Genomic DNA, 18,984 nt, shown 5'->3' with positions numbered 1-18,984 from the left:
ACCTCCCTCATTCTCGGTTGTGACTCCAGGGCAACCCCAAAAGCTCTTTCCCTTCAAAGCCATTTTTCAAGTTTTCACTGCATTCCACGTTTCGAGTTATTGATCCTTCCCCCTACGCTGTCACCTTTGTCCTTCCAGTGTGACAGAAGTGATCCCTGCTGCCTGAGGAACTGGTGAACCCCCAGCTTCTCTCCCCCCCCCCTCCCCCCGACTCCCGCCCAGCCGACGTCCCCGCCGCCATCGCCCCCCTCCCCGCCGCACACACCGGCGCTGTCGGGGCGGGGGGCCGGCCGGGCTGCTGCCCCCGGGGGTCCCAGCCCCACAGGGCGGGGGGCGACGGGGCAAGGTGCAGGCTGCCCGCCGCCGGCCAAGATGGCTGTGACCCCGGGGGTGACCAACGGCTGGGCGGGCACGCGCGCCCCCGCTCCCCCCCCACGCCCGGGGCCCGGCGCACGGCGGCCGTTGGGCGCGGGGCCGCGCTCCCCACCCCGCGCCCAGGGAACGGCGGGCGCTCGGCGGGAGCGGCGGGCCCGGCCGCCGCCGCGGAGCGGAGCGCAGCGCAGAGGTAGCGGAGGGGAGGGGGCGGCAGGGAGGGACGTAGGGAGGGGAGGCGGCCGATGGGGCGGGGACTGCCCTGCCAGTGCGCTGTTTGTCCCTGTTCCGCCGCGGGAGGAGGAGGGTCCTGTCCGGCCGCCTGCTGCTGCCCCCTCCTCCGTGTGAGGGGACCGGGGCGACCGGGGCGGGGGTGGGGGAGGTGATGAGCTTGGGCCGGGGGCGGCGGCGGCGGCGCGGCTGCTGCTGCTGCTGCTGCTGCGGCGGCGGGAGACGACGGCGGCCCGTTGGAGGGTCTGTCCGGCCGGCCCGGGGCCAGGGGGATGCAGCGGAGGACGCGTCTGGGTCTGGGTGTAGCTGATCGGAGAAGAGAAGCAGGCGCCGACCGGCGAGGCCGAGGAGCAGCGGAGGAGAGCCACCCTGACATGCCTTTTCCTCTCCCTCCTCTCCAGCGGCCATGTTAACCAGAAAGCCCTCAGCTAGCGCCGCCGCTGGTGCTGCCTACCCACCCGGTAAGGAGAGGGCCGCCGCGATCGTCACCGCGCCGGGCTGCGGGCTCCCCGCGTCGCCACTGTCGCGCCGGGCCGGGCCGGGGGGGGGGGGTGGGGGGAAGGCTCGGCCGCCCCACTGCTGCCCCCGCATCTGCCGCCGCAGCGGGGCCGTGTGTGTGGGAACAATGATCCACCCTCCCCCTGGCAACCGAGCCCGGGGGGCCGGCGGGGGGCTGCGTGTGCGGCTCCGGCGTGCTGCTGCTGTGCGGGGTGGCGAGTTCGCCTTGGAGAAGGGGCTGGGGAAGCAGGGGGGAGGTAAGAGACATCACTTAGAAAAAAGACCCAGGGAAAACTGGGAATCGCTGCGTTTGCCGGAGCGGCCGCGTTTGACAGGGGGCAGCGGTGCTCGTCTCCTCTTCCCGCTGCAGACTTGGGAACTCCTGGCGAGTCCCCGGCGGCGCCGGGATTTCGCCGGGCCAGACGGCTCGGGGGGGGGGGGCGGGGCGGGCGGCTGTCCAGACCCGAGGCGTGTGCGGGGCAGAGCCAGCTCGTTCCCCCGGTTAGGCGCCTGCCGGTGGCGGGTTAATCTCGGATGAAGGGTTTAGCCTGGCGAGCGCGGCCCGCCCGCGCTATTAGCCGGATCGGTGCGTGAGTGCGCCGCGGCGGCGATTAGCTTTTAATGGCTTCTGCCTGAAGCAAGCCGGGCGGCGGTGGCTGCGAAGCGCCGGGGCCGCCGCCGCCCCGACGGCCGCGCCGCCTGAGGGGCCGCCGCCGCCGCTGCCCTCCGCGCTCACCCCTCTGCTCTCCGCAGGCAGGGCAGGGGACAGCGGCCGCCCGCTGCAGTCTTCCCCGGGCACCGGAGCCGGGGTCTCCCGGGCAGGAGCTGGGACCGGCCCGCCGTCGCCCCTCGCATTGCCTCCGCTCAGGGCCAGCAACGCCTCCCACACGGTGAGCCCGGGCACGGGGCGGGGGCCGGGGCGGGGCGGGGGGGAGCGGGCAGGGGCGACCGAGCCCGGGGGCTTGCCGCGCCGCCGATTCCCTTGCGCTGGGTGTCCCCCGCGGCGGGACCGCGACCTCACGGGCACCCCGGGGCGGGAGAGGGCAGGGGCTGCGCCGGCGCCCCGTCCCGCCTGGCGAGGCGCTGGGTGCTTAAGCGAAGTGCGGTTCATTCCAGCGGACTCTGATTAAACGTGCCTGTTTTTTGTGAGGCTGAGACCCAGTGACTGCACTGAGAAGCAGCTTTCTCCCTCCCCAGCCCCCCTTCACTCTGGTTTTGTGTCTACTTTTAAGCGACAAATTCGATCTTCCACACTCACACAGAGGAGCTGTTCTGGTAAATGCATTTTTTGAGGTGACATTATTTTGGCAATGAGGTTAGTCGCTGTGATTAAAGGGTCGCATGAACTGTGGTGAAAATGAAGGCTGCTGCCTCGTTTTATGTCTGATCAGCTCAGGCCGATAGCTGTCTTCCCTAGAAATAGCTATCGTACGCAGGGACAGTGATTGGATAGATCTGACTTTACCGCTGCAGTAGTTTACCTAAAGAAATAAGCACTGATGGTATGAAAAGGATGTTATTTTCCGGTTCTGTGATATCTCACATTATCTCCCACTCCTAGTTAATCTACTAGGAATGAAACTTTGCAAGTATGCCGCTATATATGGATGAGAGAGGGTATCTCTGTCCTGAAGGCATGACAGAGTAGAGAGAAGGGTCTATATGCTGTCATGTTAACACTAAATATCTGAAATTTTTATTGCATACATTTCCTTTTAAATTATGAAAGATTTCATACTGATCCTGAAAAGCATTGATGGCATATTTTTCTTAGAATTAATGAGTTCTTAATGGATGCTCACATACTATCTTTGTAAACATATGGCAGAGCTTTAAATGGTAATGTGATTATGGACTAGTGGAAGGTGAAACTATGCATTTAGATATTAGTGTTTCAGTGACTTTCTATGTTGCTTCAGGGTTAAAAGCTTCTTATTCAAATCCATTTATAGCAAGAATTGGCTTAAATAAAAAAAAAATATATGTATATGTAGCATAGTGTCAAAAGGAGTGATGAATATTCTGCAAATTCAAGGTGGAGCTGCATACTTAAGATCAACATCATTGTATATTTATGTAGCTAGGGTACATATCTGAATTGTTCCTGAGCAGCGAAGGGCAATTTTTTCACATTCATATACCGACCGGTTCAGTGCTGGTTGATTTTAGGGTTGGGGCAGAAGCTTAATTTTTTTATAAAAACAGAAGAGAAGGAACGTAGTACAAACAGCCTGGATACTGATCATGAAACTGCACATACAGATGGGCCCACAAATAACAGGGGCCCACATGTAAAAGATCTCAGACTTAATTTAGGATTTGTGAAAGCGTGGTGGTCCAGCTATATATCTGGGACTGCTTACTAATTTTGGAAGAACAGAGTGTTGCTATTTTTATACACAGATTTATAGGGGGGTGTGTGTATTATATATAGTGTCTGGGCATATATACATACATATAAAAAGATGAAGTCTTTATGAAAGCATGCAAGAGATGTTAAAGTTACATTTCTGTTCCAACTTTTTATACGCATATTGATATGTATGTATACATATGTTTTTATTTAGCATATGTGTATATTATACACATAGAGGTAAAATACTTACGGAAGCTCACAGGATGATCAAGCATTATATTGCTGTGTTTCATGTCCCTCTAGATTTTGACTGTTGCAAACTCTGCCTTTCCTTTGTGATACAGAGCCTACTCTACAGTATTTATTTAGCCTTGGGTACTATTACAGAAAAACCTCAGACTGCCTTTCTGAATTTTGTAGGTGGTTATTTTGTGGTTTGGCTAACATAACTTTTTGTGGTAAGGATCAGATGTGACATCAGAATGGTGGATTTTAACATTAAAAAAAAAAAAGGGGGGAGGTATCTTTTTATATGATCTTTCTATAAACTTCAGGCCTGCTGACCTCAGCTGACACTGAGTGATTGAAACCATTGGTTTTACATCCCACTACTTCTTCCAGTCAGACCTATTTAAAAATGGAATATTTCAGTTCTCTTAAACCATTTTCCTTCTTTGTGTTCATTTGCTTATTCTGTTTTCATCCCTGTTGTATCTATGTGACTTCTGTAATAGCTAAAAATTGAGAGTGTTTTTCTTTGTGTTTCTAGCTTTCAGAAGGTACAGTTTGCCTAAGTGGTTGAACTTTCTGGTGGCTGGGTGTAAGCATGTGCATTGTATACACACAGGCTGTGAGGAGAGATTGAGATTGAAGATAGGCTTTTGTTTAAGCTAAAAAGCTTTTAATTCAGACAGAAAAGCAGCATACTACCTGCCATACTTGCAGTAGTGACTTGTGTGATCTAGCCTCCAGTGAAACTGTGGTTTAATACTTTCAAGTGAAGTTGCATTGTTTGGTAGAATACAGTAGCATGGGTAGAAGAGGGGAAGATGCTGTTTTATACAGGCTTGGTGTAACAGGGCAGAGGTTTTGGCTGCGGTCTCTGCAATCACAGCAACCTTTGTTGATAAGCAGGCTGTTGTGTATTGTACCAGGGAAAGGTTTGGTTTATTTAAAAAAAAAATAATTGTGGCTTCATCCTAGGCTTACTCCTGTCAGCTTCCATCCCTGACTATCTTTTTGGCTCATGATGGAAAATGTGAACTCATTTCCAACCCCTTGTCCTCTTCATTTTCCTCTCCAAAGTCATTGATTTTTCTTTTGAAGCCTTAAGTTCTTGCCTTGATGATTAGAACCTTTTTCCATTCATTCTCTCCTGTTTCATTGCGGTGTTCTTACATCCACTTGACATGCTGCGGTAGAGATTATCTTGCTTGCCTACTGCTGTGCTCATGTAAATCCTCACGGGTCTGTGAGTCCCACTCCCAGACTCTTGTCTGTCTTCTGCCTACCTCCATCTCTGTTCTGTCTTGTTTGGCATGTATCTGTGCATTCTGTAGTCTTCCTGTTTCTCTTGCAGTAAAGCAGTTTTAATCTTTTTCTCCTGTCTAATACTGTAACAACCACCCATTTACAGTACATGATTCAGTGCCCTCCCTCTTCAAGCCCTTTTGAAGATTTCCCTACAGCAAGCCTGTTTTCTTTTGCCACCAGGGATGAATGTCTATCCATATACTTTTGCATCAGTCATTCAGTCTTAATCTTAAAAATTTGAAATTATATTTTTTTTAAAAAAAACCTAATTTACATTGTAATGGGTCATAGATTCCTGGACTCTGCTGACATGAAGATCTGGTGGGTCACATGCTGAAAATTTTTATTACGGGCAGCTGCTTTAAAGCATGTAAGCCCAAAGAAAATATCTTCCTACTGTGGTGTTTTCATGTAACAAATTGCCACAGAAATGCTGTCACATCTGAGTAGAAGTAACTATACAGTCATGGACTTCCCTATATCTAGATTTTTTGCTCATAAAACTTGTGTTTGGGGGGAATGTGACGCTATCTTGACTTCTAATGGGGGGGGGAGGCTCTGAAATTTGGGCTCCCAACAGGTGGTGACTATGCTGTGGGGACTGCAGTACATCTGGGCACATCTCTTGTATGTGCACACTTCAGCTTACCTGAAGGGTTCAATTTAGTGTGCATTAACTGTCCTTTTTGGTTTCAACATATGTAACGCATGCACGGTATCCCAGAAGTATCCAGACTCACTGCACTTGTGTAGTCCTGACAGGAGAAGAAAAATTTATGAATTGGTTTCACTCTTGAGGCATTATTGTATCTATGAAAATATTTGCTATATAAGGTCAGAGTCAACTTTAAAAAAATAAGCTTATATGGACCAGATACAACATCAACAAAATATCCAAATGGTGTGTTTTTTCTACAGCTCTTGTTGAGCCACAAGCTGTTTAGGACAAAGACTTAGTCTTTTTTGGTGTATAAAACGCATACTCATAATAAAACCATTATGATAATCCAGCATTATTGTTACCGTACTAATTAGCAACTGGTTTTAGTTTTGAACAGAGGAATGCTGCTAAATTCCTTTATCAAGGAAAAAAAAGCCTTTTGTACATTTGCTCAGGCTATAGTCAACAAAATAGGCAGCGAAGCGTGCTACACCTGATACCATGTGCCTCTAGCGTGTTAGACACAGCAGCACTGAAACTGGCATGCCCAGAAATGCTGTGAAGGAAGGAGTATGTAGTGTAACATTTATTCTTTAATTTGGAACACTATTTCTCCCTTGTTCTCATCTATGCAAAGTAATAGGAGATAAAGACATCTTATTCCTGTGCAGTATTGCAGCAGGCTGTTGTAATAGCTTTATTATTAAGATTCATTTTGTAAACCTTTTGTGATTCTGATTGACAGCAAAATCTTCTTTTCTGCAGTTTTGCTCAAAATAAAATGATAGTATGTAGCTGAAGCATGTGTCTGTCTTGGATAGTTTTATAGGGTGCTAATATCACACCAAGTGAATTCTACAAAGATGGAATATGATACAACTACATAATGTCTTGAAGCCTTTGAGAAGAGTTATATGCTCCTGTGATCTTCAACCTTGTAGTCATGGTCTTTAGAAGGTCTTGAAAAGATCATTGCATTGGCTGAGTGTTACTGCAAATGAGTTGTCAGTCGATTTGCCTTCTTGTTAGCAGGGTGGCTCAGGTTTATGCTACTTTGATGTTGTTACAGGTCTGTAATCTAAGTATAGTAGGTTACTGTTCTACTGCTGTCCTTAGGCCCATTTTTGAAAACAAAACAAAAAAACAAGCCCCAAACACTCCCCCAACCCCAGGAAAAAAAAAAAAAAAAGTGTGTGTGTGTGTTCTGGTGGTTTTGTTTTGTGTACTGTCTTTATTTCACAAGTTAGGTGAAAGTTTTCAGCATTGCCATTGACTTCCATAAACCGAGCAAACCAAAGTTAAAGCAAAATCGTAGTGGTGGTTTTGAAGTTTGAAAAAACTACTGTGGGGAAAAACAAAATGGTAACATTTACTGTTAGGTCATTGGGGTTGCCAGAAGACTCAGGAAGGTTAGTTCTTTCAGTTTAAGCTTACCTGTTATTTCAGTATGTTTCATGGAGAAGTGTGTACATCAGTAAGTTTTTGAAGATGTATGCTATAAAAATACGTAAATCTTAGAAGGTGTAGATGTGTCTCAACACAGGCAATAAAACATATAATAAGTGATCTGCATGAGTGCATGCAGGTTGTCAGCTGTGTGGGCTGTTGGTTCTGGAATTTACAGGCTCATCTGCAGAAGCAAAAGGGAGTATGTTATAAACCTCTCAGGGTTATGGTTTTGGATGAAAGGCTGGTGGAGTTTCCATGTACTGTCAACAGTTTGGTACTGGACTAAGAAGGCGGTAGTCCTTTGTAGCTTCCCAAGCCCATTAGTTGTGGTTCAGGAAACTTAGAACGTCACTGGTGAAGCCTGTGGAGCTTGTAAGCAGTGCAAGCCTGAACTTGACAGCAATCTCAGACACCGGTAGCCACAAGTAGATAGGCATAGCAAAATGCTGGTGCGAATCCAGCCCTCATCCAGGTTGGAAATAGAAGAAGTGGTGATTCTTATGCAGGCAGTACCCTGAGATGGGAAAAGTCCATTTTTCATGTTGACTTTGTGGTTGTGATGTGTCTGATAGCTCTGAAACTCCTGAAAGTGAGCTCTCTTCTCCCCCACAGCTTTTGGAATACAGCCTGTGCTAATTTGGTGTCTTCCACAAAAAAAGCCAAAACAGTGCTACTGTCTGCATCTGCATTTGCATTCCCCAGCAGCAGCTGACAAACTGGCAAAACCTGTCACTTTGGATTTGGGGTGAAGCTGGGATAATGCTGGTGATTTCATTCTGCTGCTTGGAAAAAAAGCACCAACTTGTTAGCAGCAGGAGAAACCATGAGGCTGCTTGAAGGTGCAGGAAGCAGAGCTACATGGTTTACACTTCAAAATGTGTTTGCAAACATGCTTTTAGGAAAAAGAACTCTTTAGTCTGTTGAGAGTGGATAAATGTTTGGGTTCTTTCCAAGCCCTGATAAAAAGCAAATAACTGAAGTCTGAAGAATTCCCCAGTGCATCTGTTGAAACAAGCAGTGCTTAGGAAGGACAGAAGATAGTTAACTCTGAAAACAGGTGACTCAAAAAAAAAAAAAAAAAATTCAAGATGTGGACTGTGGCAATGAGTACTTGGGTTAAGGGATTCTTCAAGATGGTTTTCTCTGCTATTCTTTTTCTTCCTTATTGTCTGTACATTGGTATTGTCTACTCCCAGTTTGTCCAGATATGTTCTGCTTTATTGTAGAACTAGTGCTGCAGAAGAAATGTTTCTGCCTGGAATTCCCTAGGTTGAGTGCTTTTAATCTGTACAGTTACTCTGCTGCTTCATTGTGCATTTCTTATTTGCACACTTTGGCAGTATTGCATGGGCTGAACCTCTGACACATCTTACTAACTAGATCCAATTCTTCTGAGTTGCATCATGTAGCAGCTCTTGGGGCCAAATTTTTTTCCCCAGTAACTGTTGTTTATATAGGGGATCAGGGCAGCCTTCAGGAAACTGCTACTGCAGTGAGCTTCAGAATTGACCTGAAGGAATTGCATGTAGGCATGATAGGCTCATTAAGTTCCCTGATGATATAATTCCTGGTGCTTTTTAGCCATCAAACTAGGAAGGGAATTAATGTTGATATCCGGTATACCTTCACTGTGCTTAAATGTTACAAATGTCTGTCCTGAATTGCTATTGTGTGGTAATGCTTTCTATGAGATCGATTAAATTTGATAGTGTGAATCTAAATTGCTCTGCAAATAAACATACACAGTACACTGCAATGGCAAAATAAAATGAACCAATTATTCATCATGAGTCAAAATGGAATCAGAAGAGCAGTGAACTCAGCAAAAGCAGTGAACTCAGCAAAAGCAGTGCACTCAGCAAAAGCAATCTCTGAGAGCTCTTGTTCTTGAGTTGTGTGAGTTTCAGAGCTGCAAATTTCAAAATATTATCCAAAGGTGAAGCTGGTGTCCAGATGTCTACTCCTTGGGAACAAGTTACTGAATTTACAAGAACATGCTACTGCCGTATCATACTGATACCTTAAAAGAAGCATAAAGTATGCTACAGTCTGCGTTGCATGTCCTGGTTTTCTCATTAGGAAGCACTTCTGCGGCTGCAGCACAGATTTCATTGCCTTATATCATGGCACACAACTGTCATTTTCTGATTTCATTTCAACAACCTTAAGTGAACAGGGAATGTGTTATCCTTAGCTGCCTAGAAAAAATAAGGTTCAGATTAGAAGTGCTGTCAACTCTGGCTTGATCATCTGTCTGACAGTATCAGTGAACTTTTGGTTAGTAATTTGGCATAAATATTAAAACTGGTGAATCAGCTGGAGAGACAGCATGGGAATTCTTCCCATGCTTGCATAAGACCAGGCAGAAGACAAACTAATTATCCTTTACTTTAGAGCAAATGAGGAATTCTAAGGACAGCTATTTTAGTGGCAAGTTTATGCTTGTAAATTTCTTGTTTCTCCTTAAAAATCCCAGGTTTTGAGCAACAGTTGTTTTCACATCCCAGTAGTTCCAGTGTTTCTTTACTTGAAAATGCTGAATGCTGCTGTTTATTCCCTTGTGAAAACTGTCAAGCACAAATGTAATTTCTAGAATCAACTAATCTTTTTTTGCATTCCTTTAAAATAAAGTTACTTGCATGTTCTTCAAGGCAAAGATATTCTTCTCACTCAAGTCTGCATCAGGCCCTAAATCTCATCTTGGTTAAAAGTTAGTAGAAGACTGGTTTGGGAAAGTGCTAAAGGATATGATTGTGCTTCATTGATCTGAATAGTGACTCAATTGCAAGCAGTAAATGGCATCTCCTGGACTTCAGAAATATGCAGGTTCTTCTCCTCTTTGTGCATGCCACAGTACATTCCTTATTGCCTAAGATTGTATCTGGAGGTTTTGTTGTACAGCAAATTTAGGAACAAGTTAAAAATCTTGATTTCAGGTAACTAGGAGAGCCTTAGCTCTAGCAGGCATTATATATTGATGTCTAACATCAATAAAACTTCTACTATGTTCTGTAAAGTCTAATGTTCCTCAAGCATGCTTTTAGTAGGGCCTGTAGCGATAGGACAAGGGATAATGGCTTTAAACTGAAAGAGAGTAGATTTAGATCAGATATCAGGAAGAAATTCTGTACTGTGAGGGTGGTGAGACACTGGAACAGGTTGCCCAGAGGAGCTGTGGATGCCCCATCCCTGGAAGTGTTCAAGGCCAGGCTGGATGGGGCTTTGAGCAGCTGGTCTAGTGGAAGGTGTCCCTGCCTGTGGCAGGGGATTGGAACTAGGTGATCTTTAAGGTCCTTTCCAACCCAAACCGTTCTATGAGATTCTATGATTCTATGATTACTATGTAGCAGGACTGCTGCCTTGAAGATTCCTTGGAGGAGTTGTTAGCTTGTCATGGTAGCATGTCTGTGATTGTCTTGTTGCAAACATTTTAGAGAGTCATGGAAGTGGTGTTTGAGAAACAAGGATCTGGAAGATGTAATAGCATCCAGCAGTATCACAGTATATGTGCTGTATTTTTTGGATTATCTGTAGACAACTGGCTTCTAAGAAAATACTTAGTCTTGAGGTGATTTAGGCAGGATGGCGGATTGCAGAATGAATGGTGGAGCACAGAGTTCATGCCTTTCTTGTTAACTGGGTATGTATTTATTTTCAATTTTAGGTTGGAGGCAGTAAGCACACAATGAATGAGCACCTCCATGTTGGTAGCCATGGACAAATCCAGGTTCAGCAGCTGTTTGAAGATAATAGTAACAAGAGGACGGTTCTGACAACACAGCCAAATGGACTTACAACGCTAGGCAAATCTGGATTGCCAGTGGTTCAAGACAGACAGTCAGAGAGTGCTCACAGACGACAAGGGAGCACCAGCTCTTTAAAATCTACAGATGGAACAGGGAAGGTGAAAGCCTCTGTTATGACACCAGAGCAGGCAATGAAGCAATACATGCAAAAATTAACAGCTTTTGAGCATCATGAGATTTTTAGCTACCCTGAAATATACTTTTTGGGTCCAAATGCAAAGAAGCGGCAAGGTGTGATTGGTGGTTCAAACAACTGTGGGTATGACGATGACCAAGGGTCTTACATACAAGTACCCCATGATCATATTGCATACAGGTATGAAGTCCTGAAAGTTATAGGAAAAGGAAGCTTTGGGCAGGTGGTGAAGGCCTACGATCACAAGATGCATCAACATGTGGCACTAAAAATGGTGAGAAACGAAAAACGTTTCCACCGCCAAGCTGCGGAAGAAATTAAGATCCTGGAGCACCTCCGGAAACAAGATAAGGATAACAACATGAATGTTATTCACATGTTGGAAAACTTCACATTCCGCAGCCATATCTGCATGACATTTGAATTGCTGAGCATGAACCTGTATGAATTAATTAAGAAAAACAAGTTTCAGGGCTTTAGCCTGCCTTTGGTCCGCAAGTTTGCTCACTCAATTTTACAGTGCTTGGATGCTTTGCACAAAAACAGAATCATTCACTGTGACCTTAAACCTGAGAACATTCTGTTGAAGCAACAGGGTAGAAGTGGTATTAAAGTGATTGATTTTGGCTCCAGTTGTTATGAGCATCAGCGTGTCTACACCTACATTCAGTCGCGTTTTTACCGTGCACCTGAAGTCATCCTCGGTGCTCGTTATGGGATGCCCATAGATATGTGGAGCTTGGGCTGTATTCTAGCAGAGCTCCTCACCGGTTATCCACTTCTACCTGGAGAAGATGAAGGAGACCAGCTGGCTTGTATGATTGAGCTATTGGGCATGCCTTCTCCAAAACTCTTAGATTCATCCAAGCGAGCCAAAAACTTCGTGAGCTCTAAGGGTTATCCCCGCTACTGCAGCATCACAACCTTGTCTGATGGCTCTGTTATACTTAATGGTGGACGCTCTCGGAGGGGAAAGCTACGTGGCCCTCCAGAGAGCAGAGAATGGGGTAATGCATTAAAGGGATGTGATGATCCCCTGTTCCTTGACTTCTTAAAACAGTGTTTAGAATGGGATCCTGCTATCCGTATGACACCCAGCCAGGCTTTGCGGCATCCCTGGCTAAGGAGACGGTTACCAAAGCCTCCGACTGGGGAAAAGGCCTCGGCAAAGAGAATTACAGAGAGCACTGGTGCTATAACGTCGATTTCCAAGTTACCTCCAACTTCAAGCTCAGCTTCAAAACTGAGGACTAATTTGGCGCAGATGACAGATGCCAATGGAAATATTCAGCAAAGGACAGTGTTGCCAAAACTCGTTAGCTGAGTTTGAATAACCCAATGCTGTTAATAAAAGAGATACAATGTGGCTGAGCCTTATTTGTATGAAAAAGTAGCTCAGATATACATTTTTATTTGCTCAATAACTTTATTCATTTTTATCTTTTAGCACTCATTTTAAATGTAAGAAATGTTGATTTTGTTTTTATAAAAACACGGGGACAATGCTTTAAGTTTTTATACTTATTTTTTAAAATGTTTGTCTTCTACAGTACAATTAGCCTTACTGTAACTAGTGTGACACAGTAATAAACATCAGTGGCAGGCCACTGGTTACAACATGACTGTCATGCATTGCAGCGTGGTGTCAAAGGTATTGACCTTTCTCTTCCAAGGTTCATATTAGGTTTCACCTGGGGTAAACTTGTAAGACTCTGCCTTTTGGATTTTGTGGGTATGGGTCTTGATTCTGTGAACACTCACACCTATGCCTGACTGGATTCCAGGGAGAATACTCAAAAGAAATACAGTTCAGCACCTGTAAACTTGTAATTTGAAGTGGAGCCATAGCATGTTAGTGTCATTTTCTGTATGGTAGCCCAGAGAAGGTAGTGGTATTACTAACAATACAACCACCTCCTATGGAATGCTTTCTGTATTCAAAAGTAATGGGTTGTGATTAAAATGGACATTTAAGCATAATGCAAAAAATAGGAACTTACGGTACTAAAATGACTCTCTTAACCTTGCGTGCTGTGTAGTAGAGTGAGAGGAATGGACAGTCTCAGGAGGAGTGAATACAGAACTATGTTTGTTCCTCTGAATCTGAAAGTGAGTGATGATCTGAACTTCGTTTCAGGTATATAACACTGAGCATTCACACTGGGTTTCTTTTTTCCCCCTCCCCTCTCCTGTTTTCTCTCCCAATGTGCAGCTTTGTCTCCCTAAATCACATAGGCAGAAGTGCTCATTCTCTGTTTTATACTGTAACTTCCAGACTGTTGTGCTACATGGATTTCACAGATTGCTTTTATTTTTTCTGGCGATGTTTGTCTGAGCAACTGTGACCTCTCTGGTACATATACAATTCAGATCAAATTTGCGTGCAGGGGCAAACACTATATTACTGCATTGCTTTCTGTAGAAATGTACTTCACCTTAGACGGCATAATGGATGGAAAGATCTTCAATGGAAAGCTTTTCAGTTGGCAGACAGCATCCTAGATACTTTCTAATAAGGGAGAATTATGAATGGGAAGGTAAATGGTTGGAATTTGATTTAATCTTTGGCATTTGTAGCTGAAAATTAACTTTGAAGGAACAATTAGAGATGTGCAGGTTTGTTCACATGTGTGTGCTAATGTGTTTTCCTTTTTTAAATGCATTCGTGGAAGAAAGATGGGCTTTACTGAGGAATAATATTCACGTTGTAGCATGTTTTCAACAGGAACAGTTTGAGATCTAAGATCAGTATTTCATCATGTACAATGGCTGTGGTCTAGATTGGATGTATAAAACATGAAAAGGGAATTTTAAATGAAGTAGAACATAATCTAGAAGAGTTTGTGGATGTTCAAACAAGACATACTCGAACAGATAGCATTAAACCTCAATGACTTTAAGCAACATTTATATGCACAGATTTTGCTGAGTTACTTGTACAAATTATAAAAAATACTTAAAGCATGGTCCCCTAAGAGGCCAAGAAAGTTTCCGGTTAAGTTCTCCTTCATATTCATTAATTTACCACTTACAGCTTAATTTGGTTGGTTGGTTGGCTTGTTTACCTTTAATTTAATGTAAGACTGGGGGAGGGATATAAATAAATACAAAACAATAGAATTCTCAGGAAACATATCACTTAACTTCTTGCCAAAAAGTCAACACCTAAAGAAGCTCCAAAAATAATTTCTGAGTAGAGGATGGTATTTGTTGATTGATAACTGTAAAAATTAGAGCATCAATCAACCAGTTTTCTTTTTTTAAAAAAAAAGTTAATTTCCTGCCTCTAGTCAAATTAAATTATTTAGTGTTAAATGTTCACAACTTTATACAGTGTGTGTAAGTGCAATATGTAAACATGTATGAAATCATGTTAAAAATGAATAATACAACTAAGAAAAGTGGCTTTTGGAATATGAATATCCAGTACGTTGTGGTCAGTAAATTCTAAGTCTGGAAAATAGATGTATTAATTTTAACTGACTCTCCTGACTGTGGGAATACAATAATGTGTATTTTTCTACAGTAACTGAGAATCTTTGCTTCCTCCACCACCTACTTGGCTTTACCACTCCTTTCTACCTTAACTCTTCCTCCAAAAGTTAAGAAATAAGATGCTTATGTTAGGGGCGGAAGAAGAATCACGTCCCTTAATTTATTTTAAAGGGGACATTGATACGTATTCCTGCCTTTTGTGGCAGTTTAAGGTGAAAACATTCATAATGTTCATGGGTCATTAATGGGCTAAAACCACTAAATTTTCTTTTTCATGTAACCAGTTCTTAATGCCAATAATGCATTTACGATCCATCTTCGTAAATGCTACCGGAAACTTCGAGGCCAAAATATTGTGTGCAGAGCTATTTTTTTAACTCAGATACAGTGGAACTTCCTCTATACTAAAGGAGCAGCCGCATCAAGGTTTTGAAGTGATGTAGCTGCTTTTTATTGTAGCTTATTTATACCTGTATAAAAGGAGGGAGGGGGGGAAAGGACGTTGCCTCTTGCTTTGATGTGATTTTATTCTAAGGGCTCTGATAATTAGGCTGATAGAAATTGGCTTGGAAACAGTGCTTAGTCTCACATGTTACCATTGTCTGGGGATGTCTGAGCTATTTTCAGATTTAGTAATAGCACAGTGTTGTCTTTGGTTGCAGTCTCACTTGGCTCAGTTTCTTGCACCGCTGGAGTGTTCATTACCGATTAAGTGTATTGGAACAACAGAGTGATGCAAGATGTGTAGATTAACAATAGAGGATGGATTGTGCCCTTGGTGTTAACAATGTGCCTTTTGTTACAAATGCGTGTTGTAGGGCATGCATCTTGGCCTCTTTAACCCTTGGAATACTGGATAGTAGGAATGAAATCTATTTTTAAATGCTATACCTGTCTTAAAATATCCTGTAGATGATCGAGGCCTTAATAGAAACAATAAGGCAATCACACTGCTGGGGTAGAGAGGACGCTCTGTTCTTGTCGTACGTCTCATTAAGGGGTTAAAGATGGCCCTTCATTGGTTGTACTTTTAACATCAAATTGATTTTTTTTTAAATAAATTTTTGTTAATGGTGACACTAGACAGAAATCAACTATTTGTAAAAATTTACCTCAAACTCTTTAGTTTTATAGTGTGATTTAATCCCAGGGCATTTGGTATGAACCAAAGTGCATTCCTTTTATATGTGCCTGGCTCTTATAAAGGCGGCCAGGGATTTTTACAATTTGGGTGCAAGGCACTTAAGCCACTTTTAACTTGGTGGGTGGTTTGAAGTTACAAATGACTTCATGGAAATGTTGAAAACACTTTAAACATAAGTAGCATCGGGCAATATTAGAATCTTTAGGAAAGGGTGTGCATTATTTAATGCTCTCCCTCCATTTTTTAGTATTTTTTTTTCCCATCAATAAGTGATGATAAGTGCAAAAAGAACTTTTTTCCAGTCAGCAAAGATTAGAATATTGCCCAGTTTAATGCTATGGTAGCATTTGAATAGAATAACATTTGTGAATTATTGTTTCTAGGGGCTTGTACATCTCTGCTACAAATTGTAATTACTCAGTTTGACTGCTACAATTACATCTAAGCAGTAGCTTGGGTTTTTATTGGGCAACGACTTAGACACGTGACTGTAATATGCTGCAACTGTGTGTACTGAAAACGTGAAAAACGATTGAATGTGGACTGTGTATATATTTATGTATAATTTTCTGTGAGATGCTGCTGTTGCCACTTAACATTAAAGATGTTGTAGTGGGTTTTAATCCTAGTGGCCAGTTTTATGATACTGTATGTATTGTACAGCTGATGACAGGAGTTAAGACTGTTCTAGTGAATATTTGTTACATTTTATTGTTGTGGCCAGAGATCATTTCAGAATAAAATTTTATGTCCTACTTTACTTCTCTCCACTGTAGTTTGGGTTTTTTGCGGGTTGTAAAGAGAGCCCTTGGAGTGCTGGCATTTCTTAAACGTGGAAGGGCCTGCAGAAGTTGGTGCCAGCAGTTCCTTCAGCATGCTTACTGGTATCTGTGTAGTAATTACCCCTTGCTGGAGGATGACTTTGCTGCTGTTTCATGTGTCGTGACAGCCTTGAATATTGCCCAAAGACTGCTTTTGCCCTGAGGTTTCTAAAGTTCTTCTTAGGACTTAGAAAGCAATATACTTTGCATTTTTATTTGCCCCATACTTGAGAGAAAACATCTTCAGCAGGAATTTTGCCTGCATGTACGTTCTAATTTTTTTTTGCTGCTATTATGATATTATTATTTTATTTATTTTATATTATTTATTAATATTTATTAATATTATATTAAATAGCTGCTATTTAGCTGCTATATGTTTTTAGCTGCTAAGTTTTTTTTAAGTAGCAACAGATCTGATTCTGTAAGAAATATTTGATTGAGAAAGGTACAGTCTGTATTCTTTTTCTTAAAACTGCTTTAAAAGAGCCCAGATTTCTGCATTGATTTTTGAGTTCAAAATGATACTTCAGAACTTGTCATACTTTGTACCTGAAGTCCCAGGGAAATGAGAACGTACTACACAAAGCTGGGAGGCTAGACTGAGCTAAATTCTGTTCACATATACATCGGGAGTAATTTCACTGTTTAGCACAGAACTGTCTTGTGAATAATTGTCCACATTCTTTTCTTGGTAAGGTCAACGTACACCCAGAGCAGTTTCACTGAAGAGCTTTCTCATTCAGGTGAGCCCAGGCTGAAATCGAGGGATTTGACTGCACTTTTTAGTGTCTTCTTTTCAGCATAGATCTGAGATTCCAGAGCACCAAACCCATCAAGATTACATATAGATTAGCACAGTTTACAGCCCCAAATGACATCTTTGTGAACTGAAACCTTTTGTTAATTATTGCGTTCTTCTGAGGAGAAAGGCCCCCTTTTTTTCTTTTTTCTTTTTTTTTTTAGTTATTGTAGGGTTTTTTTATGAATTGCTTTTCCTTCTGAACTGTTTTTCACCCTTTCCTCCAGCTGTCTGTCCTTACCAGCTCTTGTATGCTTCTGTCTGATGTATTTTTTATCTGAAGAGGGGTAGGGGTTGTCTCACCTGATCTCGGTTGTCTGGAGGGTGGGTGTTGACCTGTGCTGTTTGCTGGGACTCCCAGTAGCTGGTGGGGAAGCTGCATTGCCTTCTGCCAGCACTGCTCCCTCTGGTCTCTGACAGATGCTCGGTTCCCTGGCTAAAATGGGGCCTGCAGAAAGAATCCCACCTTGAACAGTGGTCTGTAGTTGCTGTTGAACTACACAGTGCGTCTTTTTCCAAGGGAATCGTGGCCTCCTTTGGATGTCAGCTGTGCATATCCTAGTTTTACAGCAATCCAAGTAAAGAATGTGAGAAATGTAATTGTCAGGTACTGCGTTATTCACCTCTAGGTGCTGCTGCTTTTCTAAAAAATACCATCTTGTCCCAAAGATCTGCTTATTGAAAGATCCAGCATTACTTTTCCTCGGAACTCAGGAAGTGAAAAAGCAGGTCGATACAAAGGGAAGTATCTGTGTAGGGCTATCTATGGCCAGGAGTTGGTATTTGGAGGGGAAAAAAGGTATTTCTAAGATGAATAGGGCCAAGTTTGAGGTAAGCGTAATCTTTCCTGGGTTCAGTGAAGGTTCAAGAATTTCAGCAATACCAGGTTGAGATTGGGAAAAGTCTTAAATGCATCTCAGTGTCTGAAAACCATTGTTAACCTATTATTGCAGTAGGAAAAAAATCTTTCTTGGAGAGCCTGTTGTTTTAAACTCTATGATAATAATTAAAGGATAATGTTAAAGAGTCTTTTCGGTAGCTAGAACTTAACAAAATTATTATACATTTCTGCAAAAAGTGTGATTTATAATGCTGTTACACTGCTAGCATAGTCTTGTGGTTTATATTTTAATGTTCCTGAGAGAAAGAATATTCCTTGTCTTTGTCTCGAGTACATGGTACTAGACGACTCTCTCCCAGCCATCAGATATGCTATAGAAGACTAAAAGTGGCACTGGTAGAACTGGTTTCTGTTCCATCACAGAAATGCTCTGCCACTCTTGGAGCTGGGGTTTCTCTGTGTCATTTTCCCTGTTTGGTTTTGTCTGTTTGTTATTTGTTTTTGTTTGTTTTTAAGAAGTGCTTTCCAGCCTCTGGCAGTGGTGAGTCTTGGATCTCTGCCAGCTATTGAGCACTTCAGGATAGGGGGTACTGCAAAAACAATGTTTCTTTAGCTTTTTTCCTACAATGAACAGAAAGTCTAGCTTAGTACCACATTCCCAAGACAGGGAATGAACGTTCACCTCCAGCTGCTGGGTCCCTGTCTCCACACCAGCCGTTAACCTTGTTCTTCAACTTCTGCATGAAGTTCAGCAGAAATGCCAAGTGCTGCAGAACGAAATGGCTTGTGTCCATCACTCTGAGGGGGGGCGGGGAAAGACTACAAAAACAAGGTCCTGA

The 18,984-nt window shown here is 43.2% G+C and overlaps 1 protein-coding gene across 3 annotated transcripts; it reads left to right on the top strand.

Annotated features, from left to right (window-relative positions):
• The first annotated feature begins 530 nt into the window (after nt 1-530).
• On the top strand, nt 531-16,441 carry DYRK2 (dual specificity tyrosine phosphorylation regulated kinase 2). 3 transcript variants are annotated; one of them, XM_037389731.1, is made up of 4 exons: nt 531-565; nt 1,005-1,064; nt 1,855-1,991; nt 10,765-16,441. In XM_037389731.1, the coding sequence occupies exons 2-4, from the start codon at nt 1,010-1,012 to the stop codon at nt 12,364-12,366; spliced, it is 1,794 nt and encodes a 597-aa protein (XP_037245628.1). In that variant the 5' UTR covers nt 531-565; nt 1,005-1,009; the 3' UTR covers nt 12,367-16,441. The 3 variants fall into 3 exon arrangements, with proteins under 3 accessions (XP_037245628.1, XP_037245627.1, XP_037245629.1); XM_037389730.1 differs by lacking the exon at nt 531-565 and adding an exon at nt 644-716; XM_037389732.1 differs by lacking the exons at nt 531-565; nt 1,855-1,991 and having other exon boundaries at nt 759-1,064.
• Nucleotides 16,442-18,984: the final 2,543 nt, after the last annotated feature.

Source organism: Falco rusticolus, chromosome 5 (genome assembly GCF_015220075.1).
Source record: "Falco rusticolus isolate bFalRus1 chromosome 5, bFalRus1.pri, whole genome shotgun sequence".
In the NCBI taxonomy this organism is placed as follows: Eukaryota; Metazoa; Chordata; class Aves; order Falconiformes; family Falconidae; genus Falco; species Falco rusticolus.
This window is presented reverse-complemented; position numbering and strand designations above follow the sequence as displayed.

Excerpts from the sequence above, each read along its gene's own strand:
- DYRK2 (XM_037389731.1), top strand. The coding sequence starts at position 1,010 with ATGTTAACCAGAAAGCCCTCAGCTAGCGCCGCCGCTGGTGCTGCCTAC. Across the intron at positions 1,065-1,854 it reads TGGTGCTGCCTACCCACCCG|GCAGGGCAGGGGACAGCGGC; the intron begins GTAAGGAGAGGG and ends TGCTCTCCGCAG. Across the intron at positions 1,992-10,764 it reads CCAGCAACGCCTCCCACACG|GTTGGAGGCAGTAAGCACAC; the intron begins GTGAGCCCGGGC and ends TTTCAATTTTAG.